This window comes from Oreochromis niloticus, linkage group LG3 (genome assembly GCF_001858045.2).
Source record: "Oreochromis niloticus isolate F11D_XX linkage group LG3, O_niloticus_UMD_NMBU, whole genome shotgun sequence".
In the NCBI taxonomy this organism is placed as follows: Eukaryota; Metazoa; Chordata; class Actinopteri; order Cichliformes; family Cichlidae; genus Oreochromis; species Oreochromis niloticus.
Window position 1 is genome coordinate 54960803 of NC_031967.2, and position 12324 is coordinate 54973126.

The 12324-nt window shown below is 38.2% G+C and overlaps 1 protein-coding gene and 1 long non-coding RNA gene across 3 annotated transcripts; both read right to left on the reverse strand.

The window, feature by feature from the left end:
* LOC112844145 (programmed cell death 1 ligand 1-like) lies at nucleotides 1–8329 on the reverse strand. Its single transcript, XM_025903876.1, has 3 exons — nucleotides 8219–8329; nucleotides 2163–2501; nucleotides 1–1924 (listed from the first exon to the last, which is right to left on the reverse strand). Exons 1-3 carry the CDS (start codon nucleotides 8286–8288, stop codon nucleotides 1797–1799), a joined length of 537 nt encoding a protein of 178 aa, XP_025759661.1. The 5' UTR covers nucleotides 8289–8329; the 3' UTR covers nucleotides 1–1796.
* Nucleotides 4864–7134, reverse strand: LOC109199153 (uncharacterized). Of its 2 annotated transcripts, XR_002059627.2 has the most exons (4): nucleotides 6772–7134; nucleotides 6031–6189; nucleotides 5620–5706; nucleotides 4864–5238 (listed from the first exon to the last, which is right to left on the reverse strand). It is a non-coding gene; the product is annotated as an uncharacterized LOC109199153 (long non-coding RNA). The 2 variants fall into 2 exon arrangements; XR_003216970.1 differs by lacking the exon at nucleotides 6772–7134 and having other exon boundaries at nucleotides 6031–6277.
* Nucleotides 8330–12324: the final 3995 nt, after the last annotated feature.

Consider the following 12324-nt stretch of genomic DNA (forward strand, 5'->3'; position numbering starts at 1 on the left):
ACTTTATTAGCAATGATTAAACAGAGTCACATAATGAAGAACCTTTAATAATTAAGCATTTTTGTTATATTAAAGGAGATGAATCAACAATATGTGAAAAACTCTTGAAATTGAAGTTAAGTTAAAATGATGTGAGCTCCCTCTGGAGTTAAGTCAAAGGTACTTCTCTCAATGGCTTCATAATACAGAACAGTCCAGCTGCACTGATGTCATCACATACAATATTTTCGTCTTCACTTCTTTCAGTATGTGTGTGTAATTATACTGTAACAGCTGATCTCTACACGAGGATCAGTTTGTGTTGTTTGAACATCGCAGAAAAAGTTTGATTTTACAAATAGCTGACTCACACATTCTGACACTGTAACATACAGACATTAAATAAATACATGTAGTGGACTTCCCAACCTGTCAGTAAATCACTGATGATGAATGAACATGGTAGTTCATAGAGTCACTGTCAAACTTCACAAAGAGACGCATAATGAATAAAATAAATAAAAACAGATTGACATCAGTCTGTTTGTTCTTATTATTCACTGCTGCTACTTTTGAAATGTTTAAAAATACACAGACCTGGTACAGCTTTACTCATCCGATGGAAAGAGAACTACTGTATTATTGTGAAATTGTGAAATTTGATTATCACATTTGTTATTTTAATTTGTAATGTAGCAGACACAAACTGCACCTTTTGCTGAAAAGGAAGTAAATCAATCCAGATGCTTGTACATGATGTTTGCTTTTCAGCAGCTTCATTAAGTTTGATCATTAAATATTTACAGTGATACAAAAGTTATCTGTGTAACACCTTAACAATAATACATAATTCTTCCACACTTTCACTTTTCTCTCAAGTATAATATGTAATTTATTAGACCACCTTTCATAAAAGTTAGAAAACACAAACATCTTAGAAATATCACAAAAACATGGTTAAAAATCAAAATTATATTGCTACTTAACTTAGACCATCAAGCTTAAATATACTACAGCTATTCTTAGCTAGCTGCTTACAGTATCCCAGTTAGCACTAAAAAACTGAAATAAAGCTTACAAAGCATTCCCAAAATGAAGCATGTGTATATAACAAAAGCTGTACAGCTCATTCCACACACTCCAAAGTTCACAAACATTAATACTAATTTCATACCTGAAAATGCGATAAAGCTGTAAAGATGCTCAGGATTTCAGAAGTGCTGTCAGAGGCTTTGCTGAGTGTAAGGCCCACGAGGTTTTGACTTGTGAGCATCAGTGGTTGATGAGTTTTTCTCTTCTGTCCCATGCTACGGATATTACAGTTGTTTTGGAACTGTTATTCCAAATGCTGAATCTGTTTTAGTTTTATTGTAGCTCGATGGAAGAACATGGTGTGAGTTTATAATGTGTCAGTTTCTCTGATCTGTAACTGCAGTTATTTTATGTTGCTGATAAAAAGATGAAATGATCTCTGAGATGAGTGATAATGTGAGATGCTGTGTTAATTAATGACTAATGTCAGGCTGAAATGCATTTGTCACATATTGAGTTATCAGCTAGTTAAATTTGATGTGTTAATCTTGGAACTGTCTTTTCTTTTTTGTAGTTGTCCTAAGATTAGATCATTTTTAACAAATTTTCCATTACTAATGTTTCCAGTTATTTTCAGTGGATGACATTTTTTCCTTGAAATCACCAAAAATTTCTATTAAACTGAATATTTAGTGTAATTTCTTGTGATTATGTATAATGCTATGAATTCTGACCTGATTTTTTTAAAGTTTCTTTCTTGATGTTTTCTTTTTGTTTTTTATTGATCATAAAACCAATAAAACTCCCAACAACAAAAGCAGCACCAAAAAGGACCGACTTGCTTCCAGTCCAGGATGGCCTCCATTGACTCCATCCTCCTTCCCTTCATCCTTTGTCCTTCCTCCTGTCTGACCTGCAGGTGAGAAACAGGTGTGAGGTGTCAGCTGTCAGGTAGGTGATGAGTGAAGAACAGAACAGAATCCATTTCCTCTTCAAACTGCTGTCAGACATTATCTACTGCACTCTGATCACATCACTCAGACCAGCTGCTTTCTACAAAGTCTCATCAACAACATCTTTAGAAACAAACATCAACAACCAGGAAGCAGCTTCACCTCTGATCACACACACACTCAACTCTACTCACTCACATGGAGGATCAACAACACTCAGGGTGATGCTGCTGATGGATTTCCACGAGCGTGTTTCTCCCATTAAGACACGACACTCATATGTTCCAGTGTCATTAATCGTCACATCCTTCAGAATCAGAGACACGTCTCCATCCTTCATCTGTCTGTCCTGCAGATCCACCCGGTCCTTAAAAGATGGATGCTGCTCATCTGAAACAAAGTTCCCACCCCGGTACACAAGGACATGTTTTGGCTCGAAGTCAGCTCTGCTCCACTCTACAATGTCATTGTTGTTGTTTGGAGCTCGACATGTCAGAGTGACGTTCTGTCCTGACTCAGCTGTGATGTTTTTCTTGTCTAAAAGAGAGAACAACACAGAGTAGAGAGGTTCAAGATCAAAGTACAACTGTTCACTTCTACAGCAGCCATAGAGAGGGAGAAAAACACACACGACAACAAAAGATCTGTTATTAGATGACAGCCTTTTATTCTGTGTGTGTTCTTTAAGCTGCTCCCTTCAGAGGTCACCAAAGCAAATCTTCTGCCTCTTTATCTCTATCGTGTTCTTCATCTTGTGACAAAAGGTTAAAAACTAAAAGCTGTACAACTGAATCGCAGGGGTTAGAAGTTCATAGGTCACAATGCAGGGTCTCACACTATATGGCCCGATGCTCTGATGCGACCTGAGTGCTCACAGTGTCACAAAATACAGGTCTTCATCAACAAGTGCTTGCGACACCTCCTCAACATCAGATGTCCTGAGAAGGTCTTGAACACAGACCTGTCAAAGAGAACCAGACAGAACCCGGATGGTCAAGACATCAAGAATAGAAAATGGGGCTGGATAGGCCACACATTTCGAAAACCATTCGACAATGACACAAGGCAAGCACTGAACTGGAACCCACAAGGAAAAAGGAAAGTGGGGAAGACCCAAACAGATGTGGAGAAGAGCAAACTAAAGTCCGCCAGAATGATCTGGAACCAGCTGAAGAGAACCGTCCAAACAGAGTTCGTTGGTGTGGTGTTATTGCGGCCCTATGCTCCACCAGGATTCTACAGGCTTGATGATGACATTGAAAAGGCTTGGATGAACTTGCCAAAGTTCTACAAATTGGGCCTCCATCGCTTGTTTCCAGATCACATGCTACACTGCCATGCTGCTCTGTCTTTTTCACTTCCATTTCTGTGTTTGTGCATGTGCAGTGTGAGAGGTTGTGTTAAATCGGCTCATGGCACTGCTTCAAAAGTGCGATGCCTCCACAAGGGGCGACCAGGATTTCAAACAGGTTTGATTTTCTTGCAATCATACCATTGATGATCGGGAGCCGCTCGTGAGGTGTTAATTGCTTCGCATTACCCCACGATTAAGGGGAAACTCGGGCGGATCCCCAAAATGGTTACACGGGTGAAAAGCCATTTCAAAATGGGCCAAAACTCACACGGTGTATGCCCAGCCTTAGTTTTTAATGGGTTTGTTTGATAAAACTTTATTGATGGTCGAGTTCATTGAGACTGTGGATGTCCCTGCTTTTTATTGTAATATGTGGACTGATGCTCCTAAATCTTGCCTCTGACACAAAACCTCCATACAGTAATAATAAAAAAGAATAAAACTATTAAAACCTTTCAAGCAATAAAGAATAAAACTTGAACTGAAAGAAGAAAATCACCTGGAAACTAAATTAAACTAAACACAAAAAGTCAAAACAGAATAAAAACTAAGTAGGAAAAAATCACAATAACTAAAACAAAAACACATCCTGATAATAAGTGAACATAATGTGTGAGAGAAAGCAGCCTCTCATTATAAGACACTGTGAGTCTCTGCATGCTGCCTTTATGGAGCTACAGCTGTTTGTATACACTGAACTAAAAGCTTTGTAGCTGTATACTGACTCCTGACACTACAACACATCACACTGACACACACATTACACTTCTTTGTCTCTGCACTGTAAAAAAGAAAAAGTTGAGAAAACGTAAAATTTCAAGGCAACATGATGCAAGAGATTTTTGAGTTTTCTCAACTTTTGCCAACTGTTGTTGACTTAACTAAGATTTACAAGTTCTGCCAACTTGGATCTTCTTGTTCACCTAATTAGGACAATCCTGGAAGTCTAACGAAGAAATTCTGGTTTCAATACCATGTATTTCTGCCTTCACCAAACACAGATATTCTTGTTGAGTAATCATACAATTCTTACTCCAGTGAGTTGAAAATTTACCTATATAAACAAAGGAAAATGTATGCTGTTATTATACTTGATAAAACACTTAATAGATATAGAATAAAACAAAGCACAATTCAATGTTATCTAAAAGCTTATTTATTTTGTTCAACAGTCTTTTCAGTACATTTCAGAATGTCATGGGTAGTAGGGTGAATTTCTGTTAAAAAAAACAAAAAGAAAGAAAGAAAAGAAATAACAAACAAACAAAAACGTGTTGCCAGTTTCTTTTGGGTGCTTTGAGCACCCCAGCAGAGACGTCAAAATTCCAGAGTCCAGAACCAAAAAAGAAAAGTGTCCAGCAACTTAATAATTCACGCACACACACCCTGACCGTCTTGTAAAAGCTGAACATAACTATTGCACATTAAATAGGGTAGTGCACCCAGACATTGACATTTTACACAGGCTTACTATGATGAACTATGGAAGTTAAAAGTTATTAGAAATGTTACCATCAACGAAGAGGAAACAAACACTATAACAAATCTTTTAAAATACTACAAGACAAATTTTCACCATATATTCTCAACAATACAGATTCATCTGACTAAAATTTACATTTCGAATAATGATTTATCCACTTCACCTTCATATTGTCCGACCAGGCCAAAATAAGATGGCCTGAATTGCTTCAAAGGTAAAACTCATCTGCTTTGGATAATCAATGTTGAGGGCATACAGAAGGCCAAAGAGGTATGCCAGGGAAGTAGAGAGATCGGGAATGTTATGTAGCACGATGTCCCCTTCCAACACCACTGCATGTTCTCGCACAGACGTATCAGCATCGTCATCTTGTAGGATTGGTGAGGATGGCAACTGATGCACCGTTCAACACTGGTTCCAAAATGTCCTTCAGTGTCCTGAAGAAAAGTAAAATATGAATTATTGAAAGCTAAGAAAAACTAAAGACAAAAAAAATTTCTAAAGATTTTAACTTTAACCTCTATACCATGCTGGTCGTTTGACTCATGGAGGTTTTAAGAAGAAAAAGCTTATTTTCCTTTAATTAATGCCACCTTGTGAGTTTTGTACAAAAATAGTTTCTGCTATGGAACAACCACTAACAATGCCCAGCTGCTGCTCAGCAGAAAAAAAAGGAGTGAGAGTTATGATAACTGCAAATCCACTATAAAATTATCTGGACTGCACTGAGGAAGTGTACATTTCCATTTTGGATTAACTCATCCTTTAAAAACATCTCATAGCAATGAGTTTTACTTGCATTACTTTTTTGTACTTACTAAGCACTTCGGGAAAACCTCTGTTGCATCTTCTCTTGAGGAAAATGGGCAGGCCTCTCAGTGCCCGTTGGACACAATGTTGGATGTCTGAAGAGTATTCAGTGGAAAACAAGAATTTCAATTAGTGAAGTAACATGGTGTACTATACACAATGCAAAATCAATCTCATAGTAATGAAAGTAAAGCACAGGTCAGACCCAGCAACAAGCAAAACGTACAACTACCCCCCCCCCCCGAATAAAAACAACAAATTAAATAAAATACTGCCAAATAAGAACAAAGCAATGACTGATGACATTCATTTTTACTGACATGTCCACTGATGTGTTTTGTTTGAAGCCAACATCTTTTTCAGTTTCTGTTAAGAGAAAAGTATACTCTTCTAAAAATGTCAGATAAAGGAGCACTCACCTGTTCATCAAGTTTATCCAGGAGGTCTTCCATCTCCTCACAAAGAACTCCCTTCTTAGACCAGTACAGTTTCAGCAGGCCAGGCACAAATTTGTCAAGGGATGCATTGAAGGTCCCCAGGAGGTCTTTGTTTGTGATCCGATGAAATTTTTCAGATATCTAAACAATACATTCACCAAAATATTGTCATTTATTCAGCACAGAAAATTCCTGGGTAGCTGTCTTGGACAGTCTGCACCATGTTATATGCCTGACTGCGTTATCAAAAGCAAAACCTACTTCAAAAATCTCTCATGAATACGTCTTTTGCACAGGAATAGAACCCCCCCCACAAAACACAGTATCAATATGAAAATACATATTATGCTCTAAGTTGCACCAAAATCTGTAACCAATCAGATTCTGTGACCTGCCTTAGTATTCTTTCCCTAACCATCTCAGTCTATAGAAGTTCTATTTTTTAGCACAAAAAGAAAAAAAAAACATGCTAAGTCAAAATTATGAGATTGCCTTTCTGTTTCACAATTTCGATTTAGCATGGGGACTCTTTTCTTGTACTGGCAGAAATGTTCAGGGTAAGGATTTCAATATAACACTGGCAAGGGCCTTGACTGGAGTGGTAGCACAAGATAATAAAGTTGGCCAATGCATTACCCCAGCAAATACCGTACTACTTCAATATAAGTATAAATCATGCCCAATTTGAATAATTTAATTATAAACAAATTAGGACAGTCTTACCTCCATAGAGGAAAACAGCGCAGGTCATCTCTCCTGGACCTCAGATACCATAGGCTGACACTCCACGACCTCTCTCCGCCTGAGAGAAAATGTTTGCAATAATGAAACATTTCAATATAATGTAGGAAAAAAACGAGAAAAAGAAGTTACGGATCGGACTCCCCGATCCTTACTGCGCATGTGCAAAGTCGGACAGTACAGATCGCGTCTACCCATGGAATTGTACATAAAATCAATACTCCACCAACAAAAAGGCTCTCAAAACAATACAATACTTTCCACAGCTTTGAAGGATGGGTCAGGTGTATCCTTCGTGGCCCACCCTATGCCAGAATTCATAGCGCGGCCCAGCCGATTCTAGTTTCAAACAATGGCGGCAGCCACTTAGTTTTAATATTACTCTTATTACTCTTTCTGGGTCACAAAGTAAACTTTTAAGATATTTTCAGGCGAGAATGTAGCTGTGTAAATTTCAAATATCTGCTCAGTTTATTAAGACAACACATTTTTGCAAAAATGCTTCTACGTTTTCGGAGACGTCTGCTACCACCAGCTTCGATAGCTAGCTGGGGATTCAAGGCTCGCTAGAGCAGCGAGAACAGCGAACTCCTGGCATATCATTTTCAACCCCCGGCGCGGTTCTTCGCTAGCTTAAACATGATATATAAGTCCCTTAGATGACTTAAATATGTTATTGTTTGGCTTTTTTTCAGTGCTTTACTCGTTCCACCCTCCTGGGTCCTCAGGAGGATGCAGCCTAGCGCTTGTAGAAAATCCTAATAACAGATGTCGTTAGCTTACCTGCTAGTGCAAATGGCCAGCAGCTCCCACACCTGTCCAAAAAATGGCCAAATAATACACTCCAACTTCAGACCAGGTAAAATCCGTAATAGTCGAAAAATTGTAATTTTCATCCAACTTTGGCCACGTTTGTTCAAATTTTCTTAGCAGGTTTTCAGTTCAGAACACATCGACAAACCACTATCACACAGTCTGCTCAGGCTCGTTTGGTCTAGTTCAGACTTATTCAGACCACGACGTGAGCCAGTCACCTACGGGGTTTCCCACTGGTTCTCAACTCGACTCAAAAAATCTACTCAAAAGTTGATAATCTTTGTTATGCTCGCTAGAAAATCTTAGTTAGGACAACAATGGAAGAAATTTGTTGGGCAGACAAGCTATTTTAGGTTGTAAATGGAAAGTTTTATTTCTAAGTCAGTTTAATTTGAAAACTTTACTCAAATCAACAGTTACTAGTTATTGTTTTTACAGTGTGTGAGATCTGATCACACCAACATGTTAGGTCCACACAGACTCCACCCAGCCTCGTGTCTCCTTCACAAACACGGAAAAACTGAATCAATATGAAAATAAATCTTCAGGAAATGCTGTTAACATGTAAAGCAGACTGATGCTTTTCCTCTCTGTCCCACAGAGTGAATCTCACCTGCAGACACAAACACGAAGAGGCCGACAAACAGCAAAGTCGAGCAGAGCGACGCAGTCACAGCAGACATTTCCGTGTTCTTCAACTCCGACGCTTCGATTCTTCTAAATGTCTCAGGATGGTTTTATTGAAATAACTGAACCTGAGTTTAAATCCTGACTACATGAGATTAAATTTAAGGCTTAAATGATCCTGAAAGTCTCTGACTGTGAGAACAGATCAGACGTTTTAGACACTCCTTCAAACTCAATACGTCCAGTTCATCGTCTCTGAAGGAAGTAACGTCAGAGTCACGTGTGTTTACGCTGCTGTAGGGTGACCATAAATAAGTGCATCATAACTAAAGCGGTGAAATCTAAAGCAGGTCTGAGTGTTTAACAGGTTCAGTTCTTGAATGATCTCCACAGAACAACACAAACATCTCATCATCAACCATCAGCTACATACTAAAGACCATCATCAGCCAAAGGACTTCAACATGACGTCACTGTATAAAATGTGTATTGTACTATGGAGGAGGCAGCATTTAGCTGTAGCCTCCATCAAACCACAGAGAACTTTGTCCACCTTTGATTGTCTTTAAGTTGTGTTGGCGCCACAGAGAGCAAATCTTTGTTCTTTAAGCAGAACCAGTGAGGCTGTTTGGACTTTCCTATGAAACATCAGTGCAGGAGTCTCTCAGTACATCTGTTTACAGTGAGGACAAAGAAGCAGCAGAAACAGAAAACATGGAGAAGATGAGCAGCAGCAAAGAGTCAGCAGGGAGAGAGAGCATGCAGCTGCTGCACTACTTCCTGTAAACCACACGACTGGAATCAGTACAGGAGAGTAACTGAATACATTTGGTCTTTCTGATTGAGGTGATTTTCTTCTTTATATTGTGTCAAAGTGACAGCTTTTGGTTCTACAGATGATAAAAGGCATAATTAGTTTTATATGACGTATTGGAAAGGCTGTCAACTGTGTGGGAGAGCCCCCTTGTGGTGAGATAGCACAGTCCAGAGCACAGGTTAAGCCAGGGATCAGCAACCTTTAACACCCAAAGAGCCATTTGGAAAAGAAAACACTGGGAGCCGCAAATACTTTTTGACATCTAAAATGAAGATAACACTGCACACATTGTTTTTTACCTTTATGCTTTGTATAAACAACTATAGTGTGTTGCTTATGAAATCCATGAAAGGCTACAAAATAAATTAAATTTTATTTATGTAATGAACACATTTTGAACAGGTTTAACAGGTTCAGTTCTTGAATGATCTCCACAGAACAACACAAACATCTCATCATCAACCATCAGCTACATACTAAAGATCATCATCAGCCAAAGGACTTCAACATGATGTCACTGTATAAAATGTATATTGTACTATGGAGGAGGCAGCATTTAGCTGTAATAATAATAATAATAATGGATTGCATTTATATAGCGCTTTTCAAGGCACCCAAAGCGCTTCACAACTCCATTATTCATTCACGCTCACATTCACACACTGGTGGAGGCAAGCTACGGTTGTAGCCACAGCTGCCCTGGGGCAGACTGACAGAAGCCTGTAGATTACATTAAATCAAAGTTACATTAAATGAAAGCCAGTCGCTGGCTCTTTCCTATTTTGTGGCATTTACTTTAAAAAAAGAAGAAGAAGAGGATGACATGAAATGATAAACCACATGATAATGAAAAAATGTTTCGTTAACATAAACACCCCAGTTATAGGGCTATCAAGCACAAAGCAAAAGAGGGTGTACTAAATTTTTCCTTTGTTTTATCTCCTCTAATCTTACCCAACCAGCAGCTATCCTACCAGCCAACAGGCCAACAGCCAGCAAAACACCTGTTTGCCATTCATTATCCGCCAGGTTATCTTGTGCCCTCAAAAACCCCCGTTGGGTCAGCAGGTGGCTGTTCAGAGGTAAAATAAAAACAACGGGCAACAACACCACCCTTAAAGGACCAACAGCAGGTTTGGCTTCTGTAAATGTGAATAATGTAAATGTAAATAATTCAGCCAATAAAAAGATTAAACAGGACACAGTAAAATAAAAATAAATATTAATTCAATAAAATATCAGTTATTACTCACATATCCAATCAGAAATATCCACCCGAAGATGAGAAAAGTTTGAATCTATTTCCGAAGCTGCTTCTCTGTTTCCCAATCAAAAGGAATGGCAGCCTTTATAAGAATGACCTTTCTAGGCGGTGTAGCCCTGTGATTGGTTACAGCAAATGTGATAACATCGGAATGCTACCATCTGTCTACCATCTGTTGCTGTTTATAAAGAAAAATGAATGGAAAATAGCTTGTTGACTTGTTCTCATGTTAACTCTTTAAACTTTAACTGCTGTGGTACATTTATGATGCAATAATATACCCAACAATTATGAATGCATAAAGCAATCTTTAGGTAAACAAAGATGTTGCAAGTGGTAAAATGTAGAGGATGAGCATAGACGTTTCACATGGCTTGACAATTCAAGGCTGAGGAGATAATGGTTTGGAGATAAACGAGTTTAAACTCTGACTCTTCCGCGACGCAGAAATCTTCCTGTGTTCCACACCGAAGGATGCCTCGCATCCCAAATAACGTGGGTAGGACAGAGGATGGAGGAGACTGTGGGAATAGGACTATGATGAAGGATTTACTTGTGGATCTGGTAGAAACATTTTTACCTTTAACATATATAAGAGGCACAGCTGGAATATAAAAGACAATGCATACAGTTCTTTAAGATAATCACATTTTCTGCCCTACACGTTTTTTGCATGTCATGAAAAAAAAAATTGGTCACATTACCTTCATGTTGGTAATTTTCTTAGAAATGGCTAAATCTAAATATATACAATGTCATATATATGATGAAACATAGTTGTGTCAGTCACTTTAAAATGAGGCTCTAAAGTGAAGATTTCTCATTTCAGCCTTCATCTGTGCCTTTTCCTCACCTCTGCTCTCTTCTCTGGGTGGATGTACACGAGCTAAGAGAAAAGAGGGAAAGATAAAAAAAAACATTTAAACTCTGACTCCCATTCTTAACTGAAAGTTGCTACTGTAGAAACAACACCCCAAATTACCTTCTATCACCTAACTGCTTTTTACTGATCTCAATGGAAGGCCATGAGCTCAAATAATGATTGTAATGTTTAAAGTGCTATGAGCAAAAGATGAACCTCAGCATCGTATGTCACCATAATGTTTTCTTACCCTGTGGTTTCTGTTTATGCAGGTCACAGTGCCTTTTTTGGACTTTAAAAGGTGCTGGATTTACTTAAGAGACAAAGTTTCCATAAGTTTTATGACTCAACGTTATAGACAGGGGTATTTTTGTGGCTGGCTATACAACAACTGTGTTTGTACAAGTTTATTTTTCAAAAGGCAGACATTTAAAATAAACATACAAATGGCATTTACAAAGGTTTGCGGCATGTGTTTTATTCCAAATTGCCAGAAAAGTCAAAGAGCATGTGCTGTGCCTAATGTGAATATGATAATTGCTTCTAGGAATGTTTATCCTTTCCCTCTCATTTATCTGTTAGATATTATCATAGCGAGTGCGTAACAGGACGTTTGGGTGATTGTCTCAAACCTGAGACTCGTAAACAAACTGAGATGGGTCTGGAGCCTGGAAGAACCAATCTCTCCATCACCTTCATCACGTCAAACTATGTTAGTGTGCTGAATTCATGTCTGAATGTTTCAAAATAAAATAAAAGATTTTTAAAACCTGCGCACATGGCACAGTAACAGTACTAATTAACACACATCTATTTGCAAATAATATTTGCAGAGATTTCAGGTTCCTACAGTAGAACAGTTTGCAATATTTCACCTCTGGGTAAATCCTGGGCTCCACCTGAAACTCAGTCACCAAGACCACGGACACAGACTCAGTTTCTATATGAAAATTTCTCTGTTAACATATCGATTCTTCTTCAGCCTCCTCTCACTGATCTGAATTGCTTCACTGTGTTTAGGGAGAACTACATGCACATAATTTATGGTTGATCATTTTATCATAAATCGTTATATAATTTTATATCATGTTGGATACTAAGAAATCCTTTCCTCCTATAATATATGAATCTGTTTATCATGCAAAAGAA

Bases quoted from the DNA above. Each gene is read 5' to 3' on its own strand.
- LOC112844145 (XM_025903876.1), bottom strand. From the start codon at position 8,288: ATGTCTGCTGTGACTGCGTCGCTCTGCTCGACTTTGCTGTTTGTCGGC. The intron at 2,502-8,218 runs GTGAGATTCACT...TCTCTCTTTTAG, and splicing joins CTTCGTGTTTGTGTCTGCAG to ACAAGAAAAACATCACAGCT. The intron at 1,925-2,162 runs GTGAGTGAGTAG...TCTCACCTGCAG, and splicing joins GAGTGTTGTTGATCCTCCAT to GTCAGACAGGAGGAAGGACA.